General features: G+C 42.0%; 1 protein-coding gene across 3 annotated transcripts in view; it reads left to right on the top strand.

Moving 5' to 3' along the window:
* The window catches only part of FGD4 (FYVE, RhoGEF and PH domain containing 4), a 162723-nt gene that overhangs the window by 124562 nt on the left and 10795 nt on the right, over positions 1-27366 (top strand). For all 3 annotated transcript variants that reach the window (XM_008073739.2, XM_008073740.2, XM_008073741.2), the window contains exons 8-14: positions 2238-2376; positions 5631-5689; positions 5991-6137; positions 19362-19534; positions 23661-23691; positions 23906-23998; positions 24932-25057. In XM_008073739.2, the coding sequence (XP_008071930.1) occupies positions 2238-2376; positions 5631-5689; positions 5991-6137; positions 19362-19534; positions 23661-23691; positions 23906-23998; positions 24932-25057 (768 nt within the window). The remainder of the gene's footprint in view (positions 1-2237; positions 2377-5630; positions 5690-5990; positions 6138-19361; positions 19535-23660; positions 23692-23905; positions 23999-24931; positions 25058-27366) is intronic.

Here is a 27366-nt window from a genome sequence, read left to right as displayed (position 1 = left end):
AAACTCTGATTTCTGTGAACCACGGTTCAATTTTTCATGTAAAAATTTGAGGATCAGTAATATTTTCCTGAATATATATAATAAGTTTGTTGGGTAATGTTAACCTTGTGTACACATAAATCTTAATACTTTCCAACTTGTCAATGAACAGTTATTTAATAAAGAATTTGACTGACTTAAAAAAAGTTAGGATAAATCAGATGAGATAATTAAACTTGTAAAATTAATATCTTATACTTTATTAAGGAAAGCTATAAATTCCCTCAGCTTCAATGCCAATTTCTGGCTCTTATTACTTTCTTCCTGATTTATAGTAATAACTTCCAAACTAGTTTCCCACATTCCCCTAAAGCCACGCTGCCCTAGGTTAATCTAACAACAGATCTAGTGATATTATTCCCTAGCACAGAAACCTGCATTAGGTGAAGCAAATCTAAACTCAGCATGGGTTTGAAGGTTCCTTTTTTTTTTTTTTTTTTTTTTGAGTCAGGGTCTCACTGTCACCTGGCTGGAGTCATGATGATCACGGCTCACTGCAGCCTTGACTTCCTGGGCTCAGGCGATCCTTCCACCTTAGCACCCAAGTAGCTGGGACTACAGGCATAGACCATCATGCCTGGATAATTTTTTTGTTTTTTGTTTTGGTACAGATGAGATTTTTCTATGTTGTCCAGACTGGACTTGAATTCTTGGGTTCAAGCAATCCATCTGCCTTGGCCTCCCAAAGGGCTGGGATTACAGGAGTGAGCCACCACCCATGGCCATGGCTCTGAAGGTTCTTGACATTATGTCCTCATATTACCTTTTCTTCCTCATCCTCGATTTTCCTCTAATTATCTTATTTGCCAAGAAAGCCCATCTACCCTTTTTACTGAATGTGCTTCATGTCCATATTGCCTCACTGTGGTACTCATCAGAAGTTGTGTTAAGTGCTCCCTTCTCTGGGAAGCCTTTAGTTACTTGTTTGCTTCGAATGCAGACATCATGTCTTAATACAACTTTTCTACCCTGCAGTGCCTTGATCATGGTGTGAGTTCAGTAAATTTTTTTTTTTTTTTGAGTTGGAGTCTCACTCTGTCGCCCAGACTGGAGTGCAGTGGCCGCTCCCGGCCGCCGCAGCCTTGACCTGCTGGGCTCCGGCGATCCTTCCGCCTCAGCCTCCCAAGTAGTCAGAATTATAGGCATGCGCTACCACGCCCGGCTGATTTTTTTATTTATTGTAGAGATGAGGTCTCGCCTGCCCAGGCGGGTCTCAAACCTGCGGGCTCAAGCAATCCTCTCACCTCAGCCTCCCAAAGGCGCGGGATTACAGGCTGAGCCACCGAGCCCGGCTTCAGTAAATATTTTAAGGGAACTTTTGCTCTGTTTAATATGAACAAGACATACCTTATTTTTTTCCTCTCTTATATTAACAGCTTATTGAAAGCAAGCAATACAGACTTAATTTTGCCCCAAGATATGGAGCTCTGGTTACAGTTTGGCTTCTAGTGAAAAAGAATGCCTTGAACTAATGTAAAATTAAAATTTTTTGACAGATAACAAGATGCCCAGATCTTGCCATTGTTCTATATGGAGTCGTTTTTTAAGTTCAAAGGAAATGACATTTATGATAGCCTTATTATGAAATAGTTTCTGCTGAGTCCAAAGTCATTTAATAGGGTTGTGCTTAGCAAATCTCATTATATGATTGAATAATATGATTTCACAAACCCTTGTTGTGACTAACAGAACTGGTTGCTAGCAAACTAGAATTTTCTTGCTTAATATTCTGTCTGGTTTTTTTCTTTCTGTTCTTACAGTAGATTGGTGACCCTCAAACTTTAATATCCTAGAAATGTGGGATGTTTTAAAATGCATATTTTCAGGTTTCTTCACCAAAGATTGTGATCTCATAGATTGAGGTTGAGTTTAGAAATCTGCTTTTTTTTTTTTTTTTTTCCTTCCCTCCTGTGGAGACAGACTCTCACCCTGTTGCCCAGGCTGGTCATGAACTCCTGGCCTCAAGCAATCCTCCTGCTTAGTCTCCCAAAGTGTTGGGATTATTACAGGCATGAACCACCATGCCTGGCCCAGAAATGTGTATTTTTAAAAGCTCCCTAAGTATATCTAATGTAGGTGATACCCAGTCACACTGTGTGGAAAAGTACCGCCCTTGATAAAGGTTCTGTATTGCAGTGAGTTGTTAGACTAGCTAACCTAATTTTTAAATGTTTCCTTGAAAACCTTTCTCATTACAGAAACAGAAAATCTGTGGGAGCTTAACTTTACAGCACCACATGCTGGAACCTGTACAGCGGATCCCTCGGTATGAGATGCTTCTTAAGGACTACCTGAGGAAATTGCCCCCTGACTCCCCAGACTGGAATGATGCTAAAAGTACGTGCTTACTCTTCCCCCCATCTCCATTGTGGGATAATCAAATGGTCGAGTTGCCTTGTAGTTTCAAAACGAGATATGTCTCACAGTTCCTTTAGTCAAAAATTGCTGTCAGAAAATAATCTCACTGGAAATTGTTATCAACACCTCAGTTAGCCGAATCACTTTGAGCCCAAATCATAAGTTTAGAGCAGTGCGAAATCACATTTCTCATGCTGGTCTCACATTCATCACCAACTCTGAAATATAAAACTATAGTCTTAGAGACCTCTAGAATAGCAATACACAATTACCTTCTCACAGGAAGAATACAACTATTCAGAATTACAAGTGCTGCTGTTTAATTAGGTTGATGTATAGCAAGAAAGCTAACATGATACTTACTACATAAAAATAACCTAAGGACAGTTGACTTTCCCCACCCCTCCGGAAATAACTGCTTTTTATTGTCTGATAACCTTTGTCCAAGAAAATTTTACTCCACTTCCGCTAGAGGTCTCTTATTTTTTCATTAGACTAAAATGAAAAGTGGGTATTCTTAAAGGTTTATGAATTTCAGTAGTACTTTAGCTTTCTCATGCCCTTTTTTTTTTTTAAAAAAATGAGGCATGGTCTTACTATGGCACCCAGGCTGCAGCCTCTATCTCCTGCGCTCAAGGGATCCTCCCACCTCAGCCTCCGCATCATTGTGCCTGGTTACGTTTTTTGTTTTTTTGTATGTCACCCTGGCTGGACTCAAACTCCTGACTTCAAGCTATCCTCCCACCTCCAAAGTACTGGGATTACAAGCATGAGCCACTGTGCCCAGCTTCTCATGCACTTTTAAAAATCAACCAACTATAAGAGAAAATAAGAATAAGAACAAGACATAAGAATGGCTGCCAGGCCTGATGGCTCAAGCCCTGTAATCCTAGCACTTGGGAGGCTAAGGTGGGAGGATTACTTGAGTCCAGGAGTTCGAGACCAGCCTAGGCAACACAGGAGGACCTCATCTCTACAAAAAATTGAGAAATTACCTTGGCATGGTGATGTGCACCTGTAGTCCCAGCTACTCAGGAGGCTGAGGCAGAAGGATTGCCTGAACCCAGGAAGTCGGGGCTGTGGTGAGCCATATAGTGACACTGCACTCCAGCCTGAGTGACAGAATGAGACCCAGACTTAAACAAACAAACACGAAAATAAAACATACACACACACACACAGAATGGTTTGATATTCAACAAGTAGTAATGATACTGGTGTGCAATCTTAAAGCATTACTACTTTTTCTTGGAATTTCTTGTTTTGTTTTTTTGTTTTGTTTTGCTTTGGAATCTTACTATGCCCATGTCAAAAATGAGAAAGTTGGTGACATAATAGGACATTTTATTATACTTTTTGGTTTTCACTTGCTAAACTAAAATTCTACAGAATTCACAGACTAGGGGCTTTTAGTGACCTAAAAGTAGGTGGGAAAGCAACAAAAGTGCTTTCTGTTCAACAGTGCAAGAAAGACAGAAAGTGTAGTCCAGAAGTCTTGGGGTTGTTGTGGTGACAGAATTAATGAGACCAGTATCCACAGGAAAGAAAAGAAAGGAGAAAAATAGGACATGGTTTGGGATTGAGAGGCACTCTCTGGGGCTGGTCCAACGGGAGGCCTGGGCATCCCCAGCTTTTCACCAACAGTCCCTGGAGCTCCTACAGTGTCCATAATAAAGAGTCCCATTCCCATCTGTCACTACTACCTGCCCCAGCATCAGAACCTCTAACCACTGGCAACAGAACCTGAATCAGGCTTGGATTGTGAGTGTGTTTTTCCAAAGAGTGTTGATTATGCTTAGTGGTTAATTTGCTCATAAAACTAGTAAACTACTACTGCTGAAATATCTTAGAACTTTGAGTCAGTAGACCTGGGTTTAAATCTGGCCCTACCATATCAGGTCGTGTGACCTTAGCCAAGTTGCGTCACGTCCCCAGCCAAATGGAGCCAACACACATTTAAGGCTGTGTAAGGATCAACTGGCATTTTTGTGAAAGCACCTGGCATAGTACCTTGTATCAAGTTAGAGTACACTGTAAGTTACAAAGGCTTTGAGTATGTAAGAAGCTGAGAGCCAAGCAGAGTGGAGTGTACCTGTAGTCCCAGGTACTGCAAGGCTGAGGCAGAGGGCTCACTTAGGTCAGGAGTTCTGAGTTGCAGTGAGTTATAATCACATTCCTGTGAATAGCCACTGCAATCCAGCTTGGGCAACATAGCAAGATCCCACCTCTGAAAAAATTTAAAAATAAATATTAAAAGGAACTTTTTTTTTTTTTAATTTTTTTTAGTCAGGGTCTTCCTCTGTTGTCCAGGCTAGAGTGCGGTGGCATGATCACAACGCTCACAGCAGCCTCTACCTCCTGGGCTCAAGTGATCCTTCTACCTCAGCATCCTGAGTAACTGGGACTACAAATGTGTACCAGCTACTTTTTTTTCTTTTTGAGTCAGAGCCTCATTGTTACCCAAGCTGAAGTACAGTGGCACGCTCATGGCTACTGCAGTCTCAACCTGATGGGCTCAGGCAATCATTCGGCCTCAGCCTTCCAAGTCGCTGGAACTGCAGGCATGGGCCACCTGACTGTGGAGATGAGGTCTTGCCAAATTGCCGAGACTGGCCTTGAACCCCTGAGCTTAGGCAGTCCTCTTGCCTCCGCCTCCCAAAGTGTTGAGATTACAGGCATGAGCCATCACACATTATTTTACTTTTTTTTTTGTAGAGACAATTTTTCACTATGTTGCCCAGGCCGGTCTTGAATTCCTTGGCCTCAAAGTGCTGGGATTACAGGCATAAACCACCACACCCAGACCAAAAAATCGAATTTTTATTTACATTTTAGAGAGCTATTCTGATTTGGGCAATTCTTTGCACTAGATACAGAATCCAGGATAGAGAGGGAGACAAAATAAGATGGGCCAGGGCCACTGCTCAAGAGACAAGTTCCAGCTACAGCAGTTTGTTTCTACCTCTGCTTGTTGATTTGGAAGGTCTATGGTGAATTAAATAAACCTGTGCACCTCATTGTTGTGTATGACTTTTGGTCAGAAAATGCTTTCAAGTTTCAAGTAATTGCTTACAAATGAACTTTAGAAAGTATCCACTTTGTAAATGGGAATTGCCCTACTCTTGTGTGTCTTTGGTCTCAAATTTCTTATTTTAGTGAATAAGTTATTCACCTATACAGTAGCATAGGAAGGACAAGGCATATTTATTTACTTTTCTTTTTTTCCCATTTAGAATCACTTGAAATTATATCTACAGCAGCAAGCCATTCTAATAGTGCAATAAGAAAAATGGTAAGTGGTTTTCAGAGGAGACAGGAACCTGGTTAGACAATTGTCATTAATATCACCCAATATTATCTGTAGGTTTGGACCAAAGGGAACTGAAATAGGTGAGCCAAAAAGAATATTTACAAAATGTTTAGTGTTGTTTGCAAAAATCCTCTCAACTTGCTGATAACTGATGCATTTTATACCAAAATGTATCCTTATTCCCAATCCCTTCTTGAATTTTTTAGATTTTAGTTAACGCTAAAGCCACTAAGTTGAAACTTCCCTATATTTGATCTTGCTGTGTTTTGTTTTAATTTTCTAGGAGAATCTAAAGAAGCTCTTAGAGATTTATGAAATGTTGGGCGAAGAAGAAGACATTGTAAACCCTTCAAATGAACTGATAAAAGAAGGACAGATTCTCAAACTAGCTGCTCGGAACACATCAGCACAAGAACGCTACCTTTTCTTAGTGAGTTATAATGCTCAGCAAGTCACATAAGAATAATTTATTTAAAACATGTATATATCTTGAAGAAGTAGCAGCCTTCCTTGTTCACCAAGGCAATTACACCTAACCTGGTTTAGTAAACACTGTTGAGAATCCATGTAAGGAGTGTTCTAAGTCAGCAGTCCCCAACCTTTTTAGCACCAGGGAACAGTTTCACGGAAGATGATTTTTCCACGGGTTGTCGGGGAGGTATGTAGGAGGGCTGATGAGGATCATCAGGTGTTAGATTCTCATAAGGAATGCACAGTCTGGATCCCTCACATATGCAGTTCACAATAGGATTTGCCTCCTATGAGAATCCAGTGCCTCCACTGATCTGACAGCGGACAGAATTCCTCTTGTCCACCACTCACTTCCCGCTGTACAACCCAGTTCCTTACAGGCCACAGACCACTACCAGTCCATGACCTGGGGGTTGGGGACCCCTGTTCTAAGTAACTAAGATGATTTTTTTTTTTTGAGTTGGAGTCTCACTCTGTCACCCAGACTGGAGTGCAGTGGCATACTCGGGGCCACCCCAGCATTAACCTGCTGGACTCCAGCGATCCTTCTGCCTCAGTCTTCCAAATAGCCAGTACTATAGGCGTGCACTATCACACCTGGTTAATTTTTTATTTATTGTAGAGACAAGGGCTCGCCAAGTTGCCCTGGCTGGTCTCGAACCTGCAGGCTCAGGCAATAGTCTCCCAAAGTGATAGGATTACAGGCTGAGCCATCCAGCCCGGCCAAGATGATGTTTTTCTATATATTTAGTGGAAATCATTAAATCATTTATTTCAGTAGCACATACTGAAGAAGATGAAACTCTACTCACAGATAGGATATTCTTTCTGAAATCATCCTTTTTCTTGTTTCACATTTTCTCTTTCATTCTTACAGGCAAATGGATGTCACTTCCTATATATTTTGTTGGTGTACTGATGATAGTTCTCTTAATCCTCTATGATCACAATTTTTAATCTTTCTAGGTTAAAACACTATGCAGGCATAGTTTTAACAATAGTGTCTAGAATATAGAAAAAGTACATGAGTTTGCTACATAGTTCTTTCTCACTGCTGTCAGTTCTTGATCCTTTTCTTTGTTTCCTGGAAATGAGAATCTGGAGCGTATCTCAAATGTAAGAGCACTTCCTGGGGTATCCAGGCCATTATTATTTTTATTCTCTGTTCATATGACCTTTATTCTTTGCTACTTTAGTGAATTTAAGTTCCTGTCTATATCTAATAAGAATCCTAATAATAGCTAGCATTGGCCGGGCTCGGTGGCTCAGCCTGTAATCCCAGCACTTTGGGAGGTCGTGGTGAGTGGATTGCCCGAGCCCATGGGTTCGTGGCCTGCCTGGGCAACTTGGTGAGACCTCATCTCTACAATAAATCAAAAATTAGCTGGGTGTGGTAGCGCGCGCCTGTAGCTCCAACTACTTGGAAGGCTGAGGGGGAAGGATCACCAGAGCCCAGCAGGTCGAGACTGCAGTGGCTGGGAGCAGCCACTGCACTGCAGTCTGGGTGACAGAGTGAGACTCCAACTCAAAAAAAAAAAAAAAAAAATAGCTAGCATTGGCAAAGAGTAAGCTGATACTGAATAATCACTCAATACATGTTAGCTATTGTTATGGTTATTATTAGAGAGAAAGAAACAGGCACATTGGTAAAGGGACTGCCTAGTGACTGGCACATGATACATTCTCAGGCTGTTATTCATGTGTGACTTTTCTGCTGCAAAGCAGTCATCTTACCAGCCATATTTGAGTTTTCATTGAAGGCTTAGTGGTTTCTGTTGTCTATTTCCAGCTCCCTTGAGAGGAAAACTTATAGGAACTGTCATGCAGAGGAGTGTATGGTATGAAGGGTCCTTAAAAAGTTCGTGGAAGTTGTGTATTATGAAAACCTATGCATGAATTTTAATTTTTTTTCCACCAAAATGCACTCTTACTAACTTCTGCTAAAATGAAAACCAAAACAAACATCAAACTTATGGTGAAGCTTGGGTGGAAGAGTGGTGAAATTAATGATGCTTTATGAAAAGTTCATGGGGAGAGTTCCCCCTCAAAATCAGGAGTTTACAAATGGATAGCTTGTTTTAAAAAGGGAAGAGGGCCTAGCGCAGTGGCTCATGCCTGAAATTCCAGCACTTTGGGAGGCTGAGGTGAGAGGATTGCCTGAGCCCAGAGGTTCAAGACCAGCTTGGGCAACTTCGCAAGACCTTGTCTCTACAATAAATCAAAAATCTAGCCGGGTGTTGTGGCACACACCTGTAGTTCCAGTTACTTGGAAGGCTGAGGTGGAAGGATTACCTGAGCCTAGCAGGTCAAGGCTACAGTGGCCATGAGAGTGCCACTGTACTCCAGCATAGGTGGCAGAATGAGACTCCAACTCAAAAAAAAGTGTGTGTGGGGGGGAGATAATGTTGAAGAAAACCACAGCAGCAGAACATATATATCCGTTTGCCAGGAAAAAACTCATCTTATTCATTCCTTAATTGAAAAGGACCAATGATCTGACCATTAACGAAGAAACAGTAGCCAATACCGTAGACCTCTTGATTGGTTCAGGCCACACAATTCTGACTGAAAAATTAAAGTTGAGCAAACTTTCTACTTGGTAGGTGCTCAAATTGTTGCACCCAGATCAACTGCAGACAAGAGCAGAGCTTTCAAAGGAAAGTTTAAACAAGTGGGATCCAGATCCTGAAGCATTTCTTCAAAGAATTGTAAGAGGAGATAAAACACAACTTTACTAGTATAATCCTGAAGACAAAGCACAATCAAAGCAATGGCTACCAAGAGGTGGAAGTGGTCCAGTCAAAGCAAAAGTGAACCAGTCAAGTGCAGTGGTCATGGCAACAGTTTTCTGGGAAGCTGAAGGCATTTTGTTTGTTGACTTTCTGAATCGCCAAAGAATGATAACAGCTGTTTATTGTGAGAACGTTTTGAGAAATGTATCCAAAACTTTAGCAGAAATACATCTGGGAAAGCTTTACCAGAGAGTTCTTTGCTATAACAATGTTCCTGCTCATTCCTCTCATCAAACAAGGATAATTTTCAAAAGTTTCAATGGGAAATGATTAGGCATCCTGGATTCTTCTGACTTCTTTTTTATTTTTGAGTTGGAGTCTCACTCTGTTGCCCATACTGGAGTGCAGTGGCCACTCCTGGCCACTGCAGCCTCGACCTGCTGGGCTCCGGCGATCCTTCTGCCTCAGCCTTCCAAGTAGCTGGAACTACAGGCGTGCGCTACGATGCCCGGCTAATTTTTTTTTTTATTTATTGTAGAGATGAGGTCTCACCAAGTTGCCCAGGTGGGTCTCAAACCCGTGGGCTCAGGCAGTCCACTCACCTCAGCCTCCCAAAGCATGGGATAACAGGCTGAGCCACCGAGCTCGGCTTTATTTCTTAATCTTAACAAACTGTAAAGGCCCCCCATTTTTTTTTTTTTTTTTAGTTAATAAAGTAAAAATGGGTACTTTATTAAATTTCCAAGAGCCTCAGTTCTTTAGGGATGCTACATGGTTGGTATTATCAATTACAGAATTTGAACTTGATTGAGCCTATGTTGAGAAATAAGTTAACATTTTTTGTTTTTATCTTTTAATTCCATTTCTCTATAACTTTTTGAAGTCCCTTTGTATCTCTCAGTTTTTTAAAGGAACATTTGATTAACACATGACCCACCAGTTTCTACCCCAAGTTTGTGTAGCTCAAGAAAACTCAAAACATGTCTGCACAAAAGCTTGTACGTCATTGTCCATAGCAGCATTAAATATAATAGCCAAAATGTAGAAACAACCTAAATGTCCATCAACTGACAAATAGGTAAATAAAATAAGGTATACCCTTGCCACAGAATACTATGTATCAATAAAAAGGAATAAAAACTGATACATGCTACATGGATGAACTTTAAAGACATTGTGTCAAGCCGGGCTTGGTGGCTCAGCCTGTAACCCCGCGGTTTGGGAGGCTGAGGTGAGTGGATTGCCTGAGCCCGCAGGTTCGAGACCCGCCTGGGTAACTTGGCCAGACCTCATCTCTACAATAAATCAAAAGTTAGCTGGGCGTGGTAGCGTGCGCCTGTAGTTCCAGCTACTTGGAAGGCTGAGGCGGAAGGATCGCCAGAGCCCAGCAGGTCGAGGCTGTAGTGGCCAGGAGCGGCCACTGCACTCCAGTCTGGGCAACAGAGTGAGACTCCAACTCAAAAAAAAAGACATTGTGTCAAGGGAAAGAAGCCAATCACAGGCCGCATACAGTATGATTCCATTTCTTTGAAATGTCTAGAATAGGCAAATACATGGGGGGATGGGGTACAAGGTTTCCTTTTAGAGTCATAAAATGTCCTGGAGTTCCTGGTAATAGTTACACAATTTACAACTGCCCAAAAAATTATGATTTGTACATTTTAAAATGATAGATTTTATGTTATGTAAATTTTATCTTAGTAATTTCTAATATATATATATTTCAGATTAGCTATAAAAGTTCTTATTTGTGTTAAACAGAAGTGCTTCACCTTTCACAATTTCTGCAGAGCCAAATAGAAAATAAAGACATATAAATCATGTGAGGGTTCAGAGGTCTATTGTATCATATAGATTTTATTAGTAGTATTCAGGTATGGCAAGGTCAACAGGTCAGGAGACAATTGCCATTGAAAAGACAGATCCCAGGCGGAGGGGGCATGCCACACAACGAAGAGGGAGGGCAGTGAGCAAGCACCAGGGTCAGGCAAGCGACAAAAGGAGCAAGCCGAAAACGTGGGCAAGAGTGTTATCTGTGGTTTTTGCAGGAAGGAATGGGCAAGACAGAGTAACAGGCTTGGGACTGGCTCATTTGAATGATTTTTTTGAACCGCAAGGGCTGTCTTCCTGGCCCTCCGGTGATTAGGGCAGGAGAAAAGTGGCCCTGAGAATAAGAGCTTGATATAGAGGAGATGGTTGGGGATGTGGAGTCTGGATTGGTTGGTTTCCACATGAAAGGTATGCTTTCAAAGTGCTTGATTACTATCTCTAGGAACTGCCTGTGAAGGGCAGTTTCTTCAGTGTTAGCAAAGCCTTAGGATGTCAAAAAAGCCAGGCATAGTGGTTCATGCCTGTAATCCCAGCACTTTGGGAGGCCAAGGCGGAAGGGTCACCTGAACTCAGGAATTTGAGATCAGCCTGGGCAACATAGCAAGACTTTGTCTCTAAAAAGAATTAAAAGAAGAAAAAAATTAACCAGGTGCAGTGGCTTGTACCTGTAGTCCTAGCTACTCAGGAGGCTGTTGGAGGACAGTCACTTGAGCCCAGGAGTTGGAGGTTCAGTAAGCCATAATCTTGCCATTATACTTCAGCCTCAGTAGCAGAGTGACACCCTGTTTAAAAAAAAAAAAAAATCAGAGCATCAAAAATACAGAATAAAAAGACATGCTTAAAACACTGTTCTGGGCAAAATCCCTGGGAGTGAATGCCTTCCCTCTGTCTTTGCTTTTTAAGTATATGGACCATTTTCCTTCCTCTTCTTTCTCATTAGTGTTACAGCCTCCGGAGTTAAACTTTTAGCTCAGTGTCTAACCAATTGCGTTGGTTTAATTTTCACATTTGAAAATTATTTTGGAAAGAGTTTTGGGTTGAATATTCTGATGCAGAATCAAATTAGTTAGCTCTCTGGGGGAACAAATGGCAAAGAGCCTTGGAGGAATATGGCAGTTAGTGACTTTGACCAAAGAGACCCGTCCTTTTGCAGTTACTTTATTTATTTTTTATTTATTTTTATTTTTTTTTGAGTTGGAGTCTCACTCTGTCGCCCAGACTGGAGTGCAGTGGCCGCTCCCAGCCACCGCAGCCTCGACCTGCTGGGCTCTGGCGATCCTTTCGCTTCAGCCTTCCAAGTAGCCGGAATTACAGGCATGCGCTACCACGCCCGGCTGATTTTTTGATTTATTGTAGAGATGAGGTCTCACTGCCCAGGCGGGTCTCGAACCTGCGGGCTCAGGCAATCCACTCACCTCAGCCTCCCAAAGGCGCGGGATTACAGGCTGAGCCACCAAGCCCGGCTTATTTTTTTATTTTTTTGAGTTGGAGTCTCACTCTGTCGCCCAAAATGGAGTGCAGTGGCCACTCCCGGCCAACACAGCCTCGACCTGCTGGGCTCTGGTGATCCTTCCGCCTCAGCCTTCCAAGTAGCTGGAACTACAGTCGCGTGCTACCACGCCCGGCTAACTTTTTTGATTTATTGTAGAGATGAGGTCTCGCCAAGTTGCCCAGGCGGGTCTCGAACCCACGGGCTCAGGCAATCCACTCACCTCAGCCTCTCAAGGTATGGGATTACAGGCTGAGCCACCAAGTGCAGTTACTTTAAACTGGCAAACGTATCATGCCGTTGCCTCCCTGGACCATGGGCCATGTGACAGGAACTTTAGGAAAGTCACATGTATCTTTTGGAGACCACCTTAAAAGCATTTCTAGTGTAGTGTTCATCCTTCTAATCCACTCTTTCTGATACCGTACTTGTCACAGAATCTCTTCTCTTCATTTCCATGGAGCATCTTGTTCTTTTATCATATAGAAACTTCAGAAATACCGTTTTTATTTTATTTTCTCTTTAGAAAGAAAACACAGGCAAGTTTTCTATTTCCTGCTCTTGGCTTATTATATTCATCAGAAAAAAAACAGATTATATTTAGAATCAGATTTCTGCCTTCAAATGATCTTCGACCATTTGCATATTTTCTTGCCTCCATGCCATCTCTTTTTTATACTCATGTAGGGAAGTGTCTTAGTCTGTCTTATGTTGCTGTAACAGAATATCTGAGAATGGGTCATTTATAAACAACAGAGACTTACTTCTTACAGTTCTAGAGACTAAGAATTCCAAGACTGAGGGATGGCACCTTTTGAGGGTCTCCTTGCTGTCATCATGTGGCAGAAGGCATCATATGGTGAGAGAACAAGAAATTAAATTCATGACCGCAAGCCCTTTAGTAGTTGCTATCAATTCATTCATAACAGACTTAACAAAATTAATCCTTTCATGGGTGTTAATTCATAGATTAGTGGAGCCCTGTGACTTGCATACCTTCCGTTAGACCCTACCTTCCAGCACTTTTGGATTGCAGATTAAATTTCCAACACATGCCTTTTATGGGACAGTCAAACCATAGAGGGTACTCTGTTAACTAAATAACCTTAACTGACATCAAAATTTTGTTTTTAATCACCAAATGAATCCCACAGAATGATCCAAGAGTTATTTTTTGTTTGTTTGTTTGTTTTTGAGTTGGAGTCTCACTCTGTCGCCCAGACTGGAGTGCAGTGGCCGCTCCCGGGCTCCAGCAATCCTTCCGCCTCAGCCTTCCAAGTAGCTGGAACTACAGGCGCGCGCTACCACGCCCGGCTAATTTTTTATTTATTGTAGAGATGAGGTCTCACTAATTTGCCCAGGCAGGTCTCAAACCTGCGGGCTCAGGCAATCCACTCACCTCGACCTCCCAAAGTGCTGGGATTACAGGCTGGGCCACCGAGCCCAGCTGACCCAAGAGTTTTTATACTTGGCCCTTTGGAATTGTTCTATTTCTTTTTTCCTTATAGCTTGAGAGATTTCTTTTCCCCCTTATTTAAACTTTGAACACAGACCAGTCACTGGGAATTTTTTTTTTTTTTTTTTTTTGAGTTGGAGTCTCACTCTGTCACCCAGACTGGAGTGCAGTGGCCGCTCCCGGCCACCGCAGCCTCGACATGCTGGGCTCCCGCGATCCTTTCACCTCAGCCTTCCAAGCAGCCGGAATTACAGGCATGCGCTACCACGCCCGGCTGATTTTTTGATTTATTGTAGAGATGAGGTCTCGCTGCCCAGGCGGGTCTCGAACCCGCGGGCTCAGGCAATCCACTCACCTCGGCCTCCCAAAGGCGCGGGATTACAGGCTAAGCCACCGAGCCCGGCTGGGAATTTTTTTCAACAATATGCTATTACCTTGTAAAACAAACTTTAATGAACTTGTCACCGGTGAAAACAGGAATTATTTCAATCAAATTTAATTTAAGAGACTTGAAATAAGTACTTGAAGAACACTGGAGTTCAAAAAAGGGGACCTTCACTATGTTTTTAATAAGATTGAGACTGGCTTCTAGGTTTTGGGACTTTTTTGTTTTGCTTTGTTTTTCTCGAGTCAGGGTCTCACTCTATCACTCAGGCTGGAGTGCAGTGGCACAATCACAGCTCACCAGAGCCTCTACTTCTTGGGTTCAAGTGATTCTCCTGCCTTAGCCTCCCAAATACCTGGGATTACAGATGCACGTCACCTAATTTTTTATTTCTTATAGCGATACGGTCTTGCTGTATTGTGTAGTCTGTTCTCAAACTCCTGGGCTCAAGCAATCCTCCCACCTCAGCCTCCTAAAGTGCCGGAATTACAGACACCTGTCCTGCTTCAAGGTTTTTTTTCACAACCTAGGACTTCTAGAAATTGCCTCACCAGCTTGAGATTGTTTTACTGATCATAACTTCTGAGTTATGAGCATGGAAGAAAAGGAAATCTACACTGAAAGGGAAATTCAGTGTACTTAATGATATAACTTCTTCTTTCAGTAACAGGGGAAACCCAGAGGGAACTAATTCTCTTTGTGAAAGGTGATGGTGGCTTTTGCTACAGGAGGAAGGTTCACAGAGGGAACAAAACTAGCTACCTGATTCCTTCACATATGTAGTGATATCTTCTTTGAAAGCAATGTTTTATAACTTGTAAGAGCTCTCATCTTCGCCTGTGCAAAGAAGAAAAAGGGTGTTTATTGACTAACATTAGATCGTAATCAGAATTATGTAAGATTAATATATAGTATTGACTATTTAGAGCATGAAATTCCCCTTTGGAAGAATATAAAAGACGGAATGTAGGCCGGGCTCGGTGGCTCAGCCTGTAATCCCAGCACTTTGGGAGGCTGAGGTGAGTGGATTGCCTGAGCCCACGGGTTCGAGACCCGCCTGGGCAACTTGGCGAGACCTCATCTCTACAACAAATCAAAAATTAGCCGGGCATGGTAGCACACGCCTGTAGTTCCAGCAACGTGGAAGGCTGAGGCGGAAGGATCGCCGAAGCCCAGCAGGTCGAGGCTGCGGTGGCCGGGAGCGGCCACTGCACTCCAGTCTGGGCGATGGAGTAAGACTCCAACTCAAAAAAAATAAAAGAGGGAATGTCATCCTGAAAGCATGAAAGGGAAAGAGAAACTTACATATTTATAAGATAATCTGTCATCTTATATGAGCATAGCTATAAAAGACAAATGCTAAGTGCTTTCATATTCATGGACGTGTGTTTCTACACAATAAGATGACTTTGGTGAACTTTATAAAGTCAACTTGTGCACAAGTATAAGTCAGAAATTTTATGCTGTTAACCAGGCATGGTGACACATGCCTGTAGTCCCAGCTACTTGGGAGGCCGACGTGGGAGGATCACCTGAGCCCAGGATGTCGGGGCTGGATTAAGCCTTGATAGAGCCGATGCACTCCAACCTTGGTAGCAGAGTGATACCCCGACTCAACCAATCAACCAATCAATCAGTCAATTTTATGCTCTAACATTACATTTATCCCTCAGTTTGCAGAAAAAATTTGGTTCTTGGTAGCTTGAAAGTATGAGCTTTATTTGTTGTAGTGGCTCTGTGGCTCTTATAACATTCACAGTCTTGACCAAATCTCCCCGAGAAAGTCTTGATAGAACAGGGAAAGAGATGTTAACATGAAAAGCTAGCCAGCAAACTGTTGCCTTCAACTATTATTATGTGGGTGGTAATGAGAACCTTTCAGTTTTTTCTTTTTCCAAATTTCCAAATGTATGTACTGTATACAGTGGACTGTTAATGATAAAGGCATAGGTTCTAGAAGTGTAAATGTGAAATGTGATGCTGAGATAAGTCTAAAACTTACTTAGTCCTCATTTATTTCTACATTCTCCATTGTGGAACTGAAATTTATGACACTGGTTCCAGGAAGTTACAAAATGATGTATGAAAAACAACTGGTAAGCAATTTGCTTTCAGAATGAGTACAGCAGACTGTCACAAAAACAAGTATTAGTTGGGCATGGTGGTGGCTCATGCCTATAATCCCAGCACTTTGGGAGGCCAAGGTGAGAGGATTGCCTGAGCTCACGGCTTCGAGAGCATCCTGGACAACTCGGCAAAACCTCATCTCTACAATAAATCAAGACAAATCAGCTGGGCATGGGATACACACCTGTAGTTCTGGCTACTTGGAATACTGAGACGGAAGGATACCAGAGCCTAACGAGTTAAGGCTGTGGTGGCTGTGAGCATGCCGCTGCACTCTCCACCTAAGCAACAGAGTGAGACTCCGACTCAAAAAAAAAATGTTGGCTGAGGCAGAAGGATCGCCGGAGTCCAGCAGGCGAGGCTGCGGTGGCCGGGAGCGGCCACTGCACTCCAGTCTGGGTGACTGAGTGAGACTCCAACTCAAAAAAAAAAAAAAAAAAAAGTTGGAGTGTTTTAAATACCCATCACATTTCTTGTCTTCATAGCAGTGTGAAGTCACACAGGGGGCCTGACAGTACAGGTCTAGACTAAATCCCAAAAGATGATAACAGGAGAAGACTGTTGAGTTTAGCACTTAGTATATGCAAAGCACTGTTCTAAAACTTCACATTTGTTTCCTCTTTTAATCCCAGCAACTTGTGACTTTTACAGAAAATGATGCTGAGACATGAGGGTTTACACACCTCATAAGAAGTAGAGAGTGGAGGTTTGGATACTTACAGTCTGACCTCAGTCTATATTGGTATATAGTGCTTAGCTGAAATCCCATTTAAAATAAAATCTTAAGAGAAATTGTGAAAAATGACAAATTGAGGAACCTTGATGAAGCCAGTGAAATAAAAATCAAGTTGAATTTAGAGCACATGCTATTGGAGAGTAAATTTTAAAAGATTTTTTTTTAAATTCTTAATTTTTCTTGTCGTAGGAAAATATATGTAACAATAGAAACAAGCTAAGAAACAAGAAATATGAAATAGGAAGATAAATATAGACCTTCTCTTAGAAATCTGCCCACAAATATTTATTTATTCATTTATTTACTTGAATTAGAGTCTCACTGTCACCCAAGCTGGAGTGCGGTGGCATGATCACAGCTCACTGCAGCCTCAACCTCCTGGGCTCCAAAGTTTCTAGGACTACAGGTACTCACTACCATGCCCAACTAATTTTCTAATCTTTTTTTTTTTTTTGAGCTGGAGTCTCACTCAGTCGCCCAGACTGGAGTGCAGTGGCTGCTCCCGGCCATCGCAACCTCGACCTGCTGGGCTCCAGTGATCCTTCCACCTCAGCCTTCCAAGTAGCCAGAATTACAGGCATGCGCTACCATGCCCGGCTGATTTTTTGATTTATTGTAGAGATGAGGTCTTGCTGCCCAGTCGGGTCTCGAACCCGCGGGCTCAGGCAATCCACTCACCTCAGCCTCCCAACGGCGCGGGATTACAGGCTGAGCCACCGAGCCTGGCTTTTCTAATCTTTTATAGAGATGAGATCTCATTATGTTACCCAACTTGGTCTCAAACTCCTAGACTCAAGCCATCTTCCCACTCAGCCTCTCAAAGTGCTGGGATTATAAGCGTGAGCCACCATGCCTGACCAAACCCGAATACTTATAATTTCATTTCTTTGCATTTTTTAGCATATTCAAAGTAAATGTAATGCTTTCACAAAGTTGTTGAAAATGAATTTATTGCTGGGCTTGGTGGCTCAGCCTGTAATCCCAGCGCTTTGGGAGGCTGAGATGAGTGGACTGCCTGAGCCCATGGGTTCGAGACCCGCCTGGACAACTTGGCGAGACCTCATCTCTACAATAAGTCAAAAATTAGCTGGGCATGGTAGTTCCATGCCTGTAGTTCCAGCTACTTGGAAGGCTGAGGCAGAAGGATTGCCCAAGCCCAGCAGGTCGAGGCTTCGGTGGCCGGGAGTGGCCACTGCGCACCAGTCTGGGCGACAGAGTGAGACTCCAGCTCAAAAAAAAAAAAAAAAAAAAGAAAATGAATTTATCTTGTGTCAGCCTTCTGACTATCATTTTTTATGATCCTGGTTAACAAGGGCTATTAATTATGGACTAGAATTGAGTCACTGTACAAAATTTGATTCAGTTTCAAATGAATGCTTTTCATTTTAAAAGTAGGTCTTACAAAGAATAAGTCTCTATCTGAAAAGATCTCTTGATGGCCGGGCTCGGTGGCTCAGCCTGTAATCCCAGCGCTTTGGGAGGCTGAGGTGAGTGGATTGCCTGAGCCTATGGGTTTGAGACCCACCCAGGCAACTTAGTGAGACCTCGTCTCTACAATAAATCAAAAATTAGCCAGGTGTGGTAATGTGCTCCTGTAGTTTTGGCTACTTGGAAGGCTGAGGCGGAAGGATAGCCAGAGCCCAGCAGGTTGAGGCTGCGGTGACTGGGAGTGTGCCACTGCATTTCAGCCTGGGTGACAGAGTGAGACTCCAACTCAAAAAAGAATAATAATAAATAAATAAAGGTCTGTTGATAAAACTGATGGCTTCTCAGTAAATTCATATGTGGTGAATTAAACAAGAGTCAGGGAGTTGTAATATCATTGAGGGATTCCTTATACTCTTCATAATATTGTGATCTAGTATAAAATAGAAGTATTGGCCATGTGACTTACTTTTTATATAGGATTTAGTGTCCAAACCCCATGTGTTCATAGAAATTTAAACTAATAAATTGGCTGCTTAAAAAAATGAATATTAGACACTATGGTAAAAATAATTATTGCTAAATATAGCTGTTTTCTTCTAACAACTATTTTAGACTTGCCATCTAATCCCCAACAATTAGAAATTCTAGTGTATACCAACTTCAACTTACAAAGTTAAGAACTTAAGTTGCTGGTATGTAGAAGATCCTTAATAAATTGTTACTGAATTTATTGTATTTATTTAAGACAACAATACAAAATTGTTATTTACATAGATATCAATAAAATGCTTATGAGCCATGAAAGGGATATATAGTTTTAATGTTTTAAGAATATAATGATTTTTGTTACAAGCATAAAATCTCAGTAATTTTCCTCACACAGAACGTACCATGTTCCCTATTCAAATCATCAGAATGTTTGACCAGGGCAACTTTTTAAATGGGTCATTTTCCCTCTTTTTTTTTTCTGTGTATTGATATGTGTTCTGCTTCCTTGCAGTTCAACAACATGCTGCTGTACTGTGTGCCTAGATTCAGCTTGGTGGGCTCTAAATTCACAGTTCGAACCAGGGTTGGCATCGATGGAATGAAAATTGTAGAGACTCACAATGAAGAGTATCCACACACTTTCCAGGTATCTGGCAAAGAGAGAACACTGGAACTGCAGGCCAGGTAAGAGGACCATCCCTGTCACAAGCTTTCCAGAAACATCAGAATGAATCATAGGACAGAATGGTTCTGAGGATTTTTCCCAAGTGGGTGCTACAGGTCTCTGGGAATCTGGTTGGAGATCAACAAAGAACTATGAGCTCTTGAAAGGCAAAAGTTGTGTCTCTTCCCTCTTGATTCTTCCACAGTGCCTAGGACAGTGGTTTGTAGACAGTAAGCTTTCAGTAAATTAATTGGTTTTTCAGAAACATGGGTGCTCAGAGAATGAATTTATTGCAATCAAGCCAGACTCCAGAGACTTGTAGGAAAATGTTCTCTCCTAATCCTTTCTTCCATCTCTCCTTTTTGTCCACAAATGTTTACTGATGCTTATGATTCCATGCTAAGTGATGAGTCCTTCAGAGGCTCGGCATTCTAGAGTCTTAGGGGCACTTTGATTGAGATAAATGTTTGTAGGAGGCAGGGCAGTAAAGGTAATGGTTCTCTTGCTATGGTTGGCGGATATGTGAGGGAGCCTTTTGGGGCTTAGGTGGCCTCTGGCAACCAGGACTTCTGGAAGGTGTGGCTCTTGACATAGGTTTTATTGAGTGGGAGAGAAAGGGCTGGAGTTCTGGCTAACATTTTCCTAGCCATAATTTTGTTTGGCAGGGGTTGGGAACCCCTGTGCATGTGAGCCACTGTGGTAGATCACAGCTGCCTTATTCATGAACCTCTGGAAGACGGGTTTTTAAATATCTGCTTTGGAAGATAGTCATCCATTTATCGTGTAAAGGCCTAGTATGCTGAAAATCTGTATAGTCCAGAATGTCACAGATCAGAGGGTTCAGTTCCAATGCCAGCTCTAACAGTTTTTAAATTCCAGAATCCATGGAGAGTCAGGGTGTCTTCCTGTTCCTTTCCACCAGTAGCATGTGGCTGTGATTGCACGGATGAATTAATCCTGGATATTTGTACTCCAGATATTTCTAGCTGCCTAAGAACTTAAACTTAACACTTTCAAAAGAGAATAAATCATGAATCTGCCCAGGAGAATCTGTAATGGAAGCTATCACAGGCTGGGAAAGTTAGAATAAACAACCAGTTCTTTGATTTCCAACAGAAAATATACACTGAACCTCCCATTTCTTAGGGAGCAGCCAGGGGACTGTTTTAAAGATTAGCAAGTAGCATTTTAAACTTGACTTTGAATGTTTTGGTTTTTCTACCTCCTCTTCGTGAACTTCAGGCCCTAGCCCCTCAAAGCCAAGGGAAGAGTGTATGATGCTCAAGGCTTCTCACTCAGTGGTTGAGTCACTGACCCAGGCAGAAGAGAGCACTCATCAGTAGTTTTCATCATCATAGAAGTCTTCACTGCAGAAGAATTAAGGTGCTGCTGACTCTGAAGTTCTAGCACACTTCCAAAACTGCAAACCCAAGAGGTGTATCTACTAATAACAGGGGAGATATTTCTAAGGTGTCTTGGCCTGCCCAAATAGATGGTTAAGTTCTCCATCAGCAGGTTGGGCTATTTCCTTTTCAGGGTGGACCTGAGTAATAAGGAATTTTCTTAAGTACTTTATAACGTTCCCATACACCGGCTTGGATACATTTTTATTGTGTTGTTTTGTGTGTTGGAGTCTCACTCTGTCACTCAGGCTGGAGTGCAGTGACACATTCACAGCCACCCCGGTGTCAACTTGCTGGGCTCCAGGCTGTAGTGCAGTAGCACACTCGTGGTCACCCTAGTATCAACCTGCTGGGCACCAGCGATCCTTCCACCTCAGCCTTCCAAGTAGCCGGAACTACAGGCATGCGCTGCCATGCCCAGCTAATTTTTGATTTATTGTAGAGACAAGGTCTTGCCAACTTGCCCGGGCTGGTCTCACCTCGGCCTCCCAAAGTGCTGGGATTTTAGGCTGAGCCACTGAACCTGGCCTGATGCATTTTAATTAATATGGAAACATGGGTCATTATGCCTTAAATATTTTATTCATGTAATCTCATTGTTTTAAGTTATATTTATGCTTGCATGATGATATTGAAGAACTGAATTAAATGATTGCTTTCCATCTGGTCTGTAATGGCTCTCTTAAGTGTGGAGACCAACACTGAAGTTTCAAGAAAGTCAGAATGTCAGAGGAATTATGTGGAACCAAAAACTGGGTGTATGTTTGGACAAACTTAAAGAGTATTTGCTTCTGGAAGCCAATTGGGAAAAAAAGAGTTCCACTTTCCTGTTATGTTATGAGTCAGCCTCAAGACTGACCTCTTACATTTTTGCTTCCTCTTCCACACTCAAAAAGATAAAAAACATTTTCTTTTATGTGCAGAACACTATTACAGTTTTCTGTTGCTAAGCAGAAATAAAATACAGAATTAAGTAAATTAAAGAGTAAAAGAAGTTTGCCCTAACTAAAAAAACTTTTTAAAAAAAGCACTAAAGACTCATTAAGTGTCTTTGTCTGCACTTGAAAGGGTAAAATCCAACCAGGTGTGGTGGCCCATGCCTGTTGTCCCAGCTACTCAGGAGGCCGATGGGGGAGGATCACTTGAGCTAGGAGTTGGAGGTTACAATGAGCAATGATCTCGCTACTGTACTCCAGCTTAGGTGATAGAGTGAGACCCTGGCTTTTTTAAAGAAAAAAGGAGGGGAAAAAAGGCTAAAAGCAGCTGGCAAGTAACTATGCTCTGAGGGTAACAGTTGTGGGGCAAAGCAGTAGGGGGAAATCTTTTTTTTTTTTTTTTTTGATAGGCTAAATTGAAACCTCTAGGTGAACAATAAACAGAAGCTTCCACTTGGCAGACACAGATACCAGCAAGCAGCATTATGGGTACATCATGGTGCTCAGGAATCAATTTGCTGGAAAGATAGATTGTGACTCATCAACAAACCTCTAACCAGTCCCATACATATTTATTTCATACCTGTGGGTATGAGGCAGGTGGCATTCAGGCTCGTACTCAAATTTAGCCCAGCCTACCAAACACATGCAAACAAACAGAGCCCATTCTTCTATGCGCCAAAATTTCTCAATTTGGTAAGCTTAATGCAGCTCAGAATCCAAAGCGGACTTTTCAAATACGATATATGACAGCAACCAGTTATATAAGCTACCTGCAAGGGAGAGGAAATAAAGAAAATGTGTCTCAACTGGAACAAGGGAACTTGACTCCAAAATTTTTTCCCTAAGGAGACTTATTAAAAACTAGGATTTATTAATGTGTGAAACCTCCTTCCTTCGGGCATTTAAAATTTGCATATGTTTTGCTTTATCTATAATGGGTTAAGTTTGGTATTGCCTAAAGCCTCCTAGGAATAGGAAAATAAAATTAAGTTGTTTATTAAAGGAAATGTTAAATAGCTCCCTAAGGCTTTATGAAGATATTTTAGAGTCTCAAGAAAAATTGTAGTCTTCTCTAAGAGGGACTGCACTGGTAACCTTTAATAGCCTTAGTGTGTTTTAGAAAATTGGAAGATTAACTGTTGTATGTTGAATATAATGCTGTGTATATATAGTCACCCTATATATACAACCAGATGATGGTTGTTTTGGTTTTGTGGGGGGGTTTTGGCTTTTGTTTTTTGAGTTGGAGTTTCACTCTTTGTTGCCCAGGCTTGAGTGCAGTGGCACGCTCACGGTCACCGCAGCCTCGACTTCCTGGGCTCAGGCAATCCTTCCACCTCAGCCTTCCAAGAAACTGGAACTACAGATGCATGCCAGCACACCCGGCTAGTTTTTGTGATTTATTGTAGAGATGAGGTTTCACCAAGTTGCCCAGACTGGTCTCGAACCCCCAGGCTCGGGCAATCCTCTCACCTTAGCCTCCCAACGTGCAGGGATTATAGACTGCCACCGTGCCTGGCCAATGATGGTTGTTAAATTTTAATGTCTGGATGGTATATTAGAGGAAGCTAAACCCAGCTCTCCCCATCAAAATTTATGTGTAGAAAGTCAGTGGATAGTCTGAACCTCTGTTTAAGAATTTTATTTGTTCATTTGCCAGAGAGTCTGTTCCATTTTGATTGTAATTTCTTCCATGACATCCCTGAATTTTCCAGAAAGTTGGAACAACATTAAAATGTAGTTGTCTTCACCAGGTGTAATTTATTAATGTTCTCTGCATTCACTGTAATTTTGTTTTGTTTTAGTTCTGAGCAAGACAAAGAAGAATGGATCAAGGTAAGCGTTATTTCTATTTTCATTTTTGTTTGTAACATTTCTAATGTGAGCATAAATGTGTACATATTGTTTCTTTTGTTTCATATATATTCCTCAGAACAAGTTTATTTCATTTTTAAGGTGATTCCTATCATAGATATTTGTTTAAGAAAGTATGTTCATTACTTTGCATATGAAACTTTAATGTGTGCTTTAACTTTGATTTGTATTTTAGGCTCTTCAAGAAACTATTGATGCTTTTCATCAAAGGCATGAAACTTTCCGAAATGCAATTGCAAAGGATAATGACATCCACTCAGAGGTTTCTGTAAGTTGAATTACATTCTTTTTTTTTTTTGAGTTGGAGTCTCACTCCGTCACCCAGCCTGGAGTGCAGTGGCCGGTCCCGGCCACTGCAGCCTCGACCTGCTGGGCTCCGGCAATCCTTCCGCCTCAGCCTTCCAAGTAGCTGGAACTACAGGCGTGCGCTACCACACCTGGCTAATTTTCGATTTATTGTAGAGATGAGGTCTCACCAAGTTGCCCAGGCGGGTCTCGAACCCACAGGCTCTGACAATCCACTCACCTCAGCCTCCCAAAGCGCGGGATTACAGACTGAACCAACGAGCCCGGCTGAATTACATTCTTAACTTCAAGCTCTTTTGTATCTTTGCAGTTGGAGAAAATCTATCAGATCATTTTGTTGCCCAGCCTTTTCCCTTTACAATGTCAGAATTGGCTGTTTAGACAGAATCTCCTTCTTTCTTAGATGAATACTATAGTTAGTACCTTTTCATACTGTTTAAACTTCTTTGAATCTTTTTTTTCCTTGAATTTCAGACCATGGTTTGAGCGATGTTGTTAATGTGCTTTCAAAAAAATAATAACAGCCGGGCTCGGTGGCTCAGCCTGTAATCCCACGCCTTTGGGAGGCTGAGGTGAGTGGATTGCCTGAGCCCGCGGGTTCGAGACCCGCGGGTTCGAGACCCGCCTGGGCAGCGAGACCTCATCTCTACAATAAATCAAAAAATCAGCTGAGTGTGGTGGCGCATGCCTGTAATTCTGGCTACTTGGAAGGCTGAGGCGGAAGGATCGCCGGAGCCCAGCAGGTCGAGGCTGCGGTGGCCGGAAGCGGCCACTGCACTCCAGTCTGGGCGACAGAGTGAGACTTCAACTCAAAATAAATAAATAAATAAATAACAATAAAAGGGAATTGCAGTTTTTTTCCTATTAAAATGGAATCTTTTTTCTTTTATTTTAGACAGCTGAGCTAGGGAAAAGAGCCCCCAGGTGGATCCGAGATAATGAAGTAACAATGTGTATGAAATGCAAAGAACCTTTCAATGCACTGACACGGAGGAGGCATCACTGTCGAGCATGTGGACATGTAAGGGCGACTTCTTGATCGTTAAAGTTGCTAGTAACTATCTAAGTGATTTAAAATCATGAACTTGGACAAAAAAAATCTATCATCAAATAACTTAATCATTAAATTTATGTTGGTGCCACTTATGTGCTAAGCATTGTGCTGGGCCCTGGAGAAAAAAAATGTTAGAGAAAATGATGCTTGCCTTCTTCACAGAGCTTATATCGTAATGGAGAAAATAGCCAAATAAGAATTTCAAAGTACTGTAGATAGAATAAAGAAGCAATCAAGAAATTAAAATAGAGAGTATTAGTAATAGAGAAAAATTTGGAACCAATTTTAGTAATGAAAAAAAAAAAAAGACCTATCTAAGGGGTTGGTATTTAAGCTGATGTCTCAAAGGTGAGAAAATGCTAATAATAAGAAGGCTCCTCCAGACAGTGAAAGCCTATATGCAAAGGCCCTGAGGTAGGAAAGAGCTTGATCTATTCATGAGAGAACCCAAAGGTCTTGATGCTGGAGCCTGATGACTATGCGGAGGTGTAGCAGGAGAGATGGTAGAAAGATAAATAGTGGCCAGAGGATGTACTCAAGAAGACAAGAAGAGATGACACCCACAGGACAGGTGGATGATGATGAGATGCTAACTCAGGAGACTAGTGGGTAGAGTCAGACAATGATGGGCTCAAGGTGCTAGCAGATTTTGAAGACAAGAAAAGAGTCAAAAGCGGTCCCAGCTCTCAACCCTGAGTTCTCAGAGGTGACAGAAGGTAAAGGTGAGAGAAGCTTGAGAGAGGAGCCTGTGAATATGGAAGAGTTTGATCCTAGAGTGCTCCAGAGGGCCAGTGGAAGGGTTTTGAGGGGGAAAAGAGGAGATGGGGAACGGAACAAGATTAAATCATATACAGAGCAGTATGTATGGGGATGAGGCTGGGAAAATAACTAGAGAACCTGGATCTTCTCTTGGAAACCGGGGTAAGCAGGAAAGTGGAGCATGAGGGAGTAAGTTCTGCTGGTTTCTGAGATGAGGGTGGGCAACCAGAATTTCCTTACAATTTTTCTGTTTTATTTGGCTACTTTATAAATTCCTTTAATGTACAAAATTTTCTTTTAAGTTCCTTATCTAAAAATAATACAGATCTGATTATAAGTTAACTAGTAACTACATTATTAATATTTGAAAGTAATGATGCTACATATTAACGTAATTTGATCATGGTTTGATCAAACATTGAACTGAGTTTCATATGGAAAAAGTGAGGAGGAACAAACCATGAAATGAAGCTGGAGAGAGGTAGTGGCAACTTTTGGTGGGCCTTATCAACCAAGTTCAAGATTATATCCTTTCTTCTAAAAGGAATTAATAAACACAGAGAATAGTAGTTGTTACAATGTCTGATCTGTTAGATTATTTGCATGCTTAAGTGCAACAATTATTTTATTTATTTATTTATTTATTTATTTTATTTTATTTTATTTATTTATTTTTGAGTTGGAGTCTCACTCTGTCGCCCAGACTGGAGTGTAGTGGCCACTCCAGCCTCGACCTGCTGGGCTCCGGCGATCCTTCTGCCCCAACCTTCCAAGTAGCTGGAACTACAGGTGCGTGTTAGCATACCCGGCCAATTTTTTTTTTATTTATTTATTGTAGAGATGAGGTCTCGCCAAGTTGCCCAGTGGGTCTCAAACCCGCGGGCTCAGGCAATTCACTCACCTCAGCCTCCCAAGGCACGGGATTACAGGCTGAGCCACCGAGCCCGTCTTATTTATTTATTTTTAGTCAGGGTCTTACCCTGATGCCCAGGCTGGAGTGCAGTGGCATGATCATGGCTCACTGTGCACCCTTTACATTCTGGGCTCAGATGATCCTCCCTCCTCAGCCTTCTGAATAACTGGAACACAAGTGTGCACCACCACACCTGGCAAATTTTTGATTTTTTGTAGAGACAAGAGATCGCTATGTTGCCCAGGGTCCTCTTGGACTCTGGACCCCAAGCAGTTATCCTACCTTGGCATTCCAAAGTGCTGGAATTATAGGCATGAGCTACCACAACTGACCCAGCAATTCTCATTGATAGTTCTTTTTTTTATTCTCACTTTCACTGCAGACTTATTCCTCTTCTTTTCCTAAGACTTATTTTGACTTGGTGAGGCAGTTTTGCAATCAAAATTAAATTGATAGTAAGCCGGGCTCAGTGGCTCAGCCTGTAATTCCGCGCCTTTGGGAGGCTGAGGTGAGTGGATTGCCTGAGCCCGCGGGTTCGAGACCCGCCTGGGCAGCGAGACCTCATCTCTACAATAAATCAAAAAATCAGCCGGGCGTGGTAGCG

This window comes from Carlito syrichta, unplaced genomic scaffold (genome assembly GCF_000164805.1).
Source record: "Carlito syrichta isolate Samal-C Ts95f unplaced genomic scaffold, Tarsius_syrichta-2.0.1 Scaffold316039, whole genome shotgun sequence".
Classification (NCBI taxonomy): Eukaryota; Metazoa; Chordata; class Mammalia; order Primates; family Tarsiidae; genus Carlito; species Carlito syrichta.
Note: the sequence above shows the minus strand (reverse complement) of the source record. Positions and strands in the feature narration are given on the sequence as shown.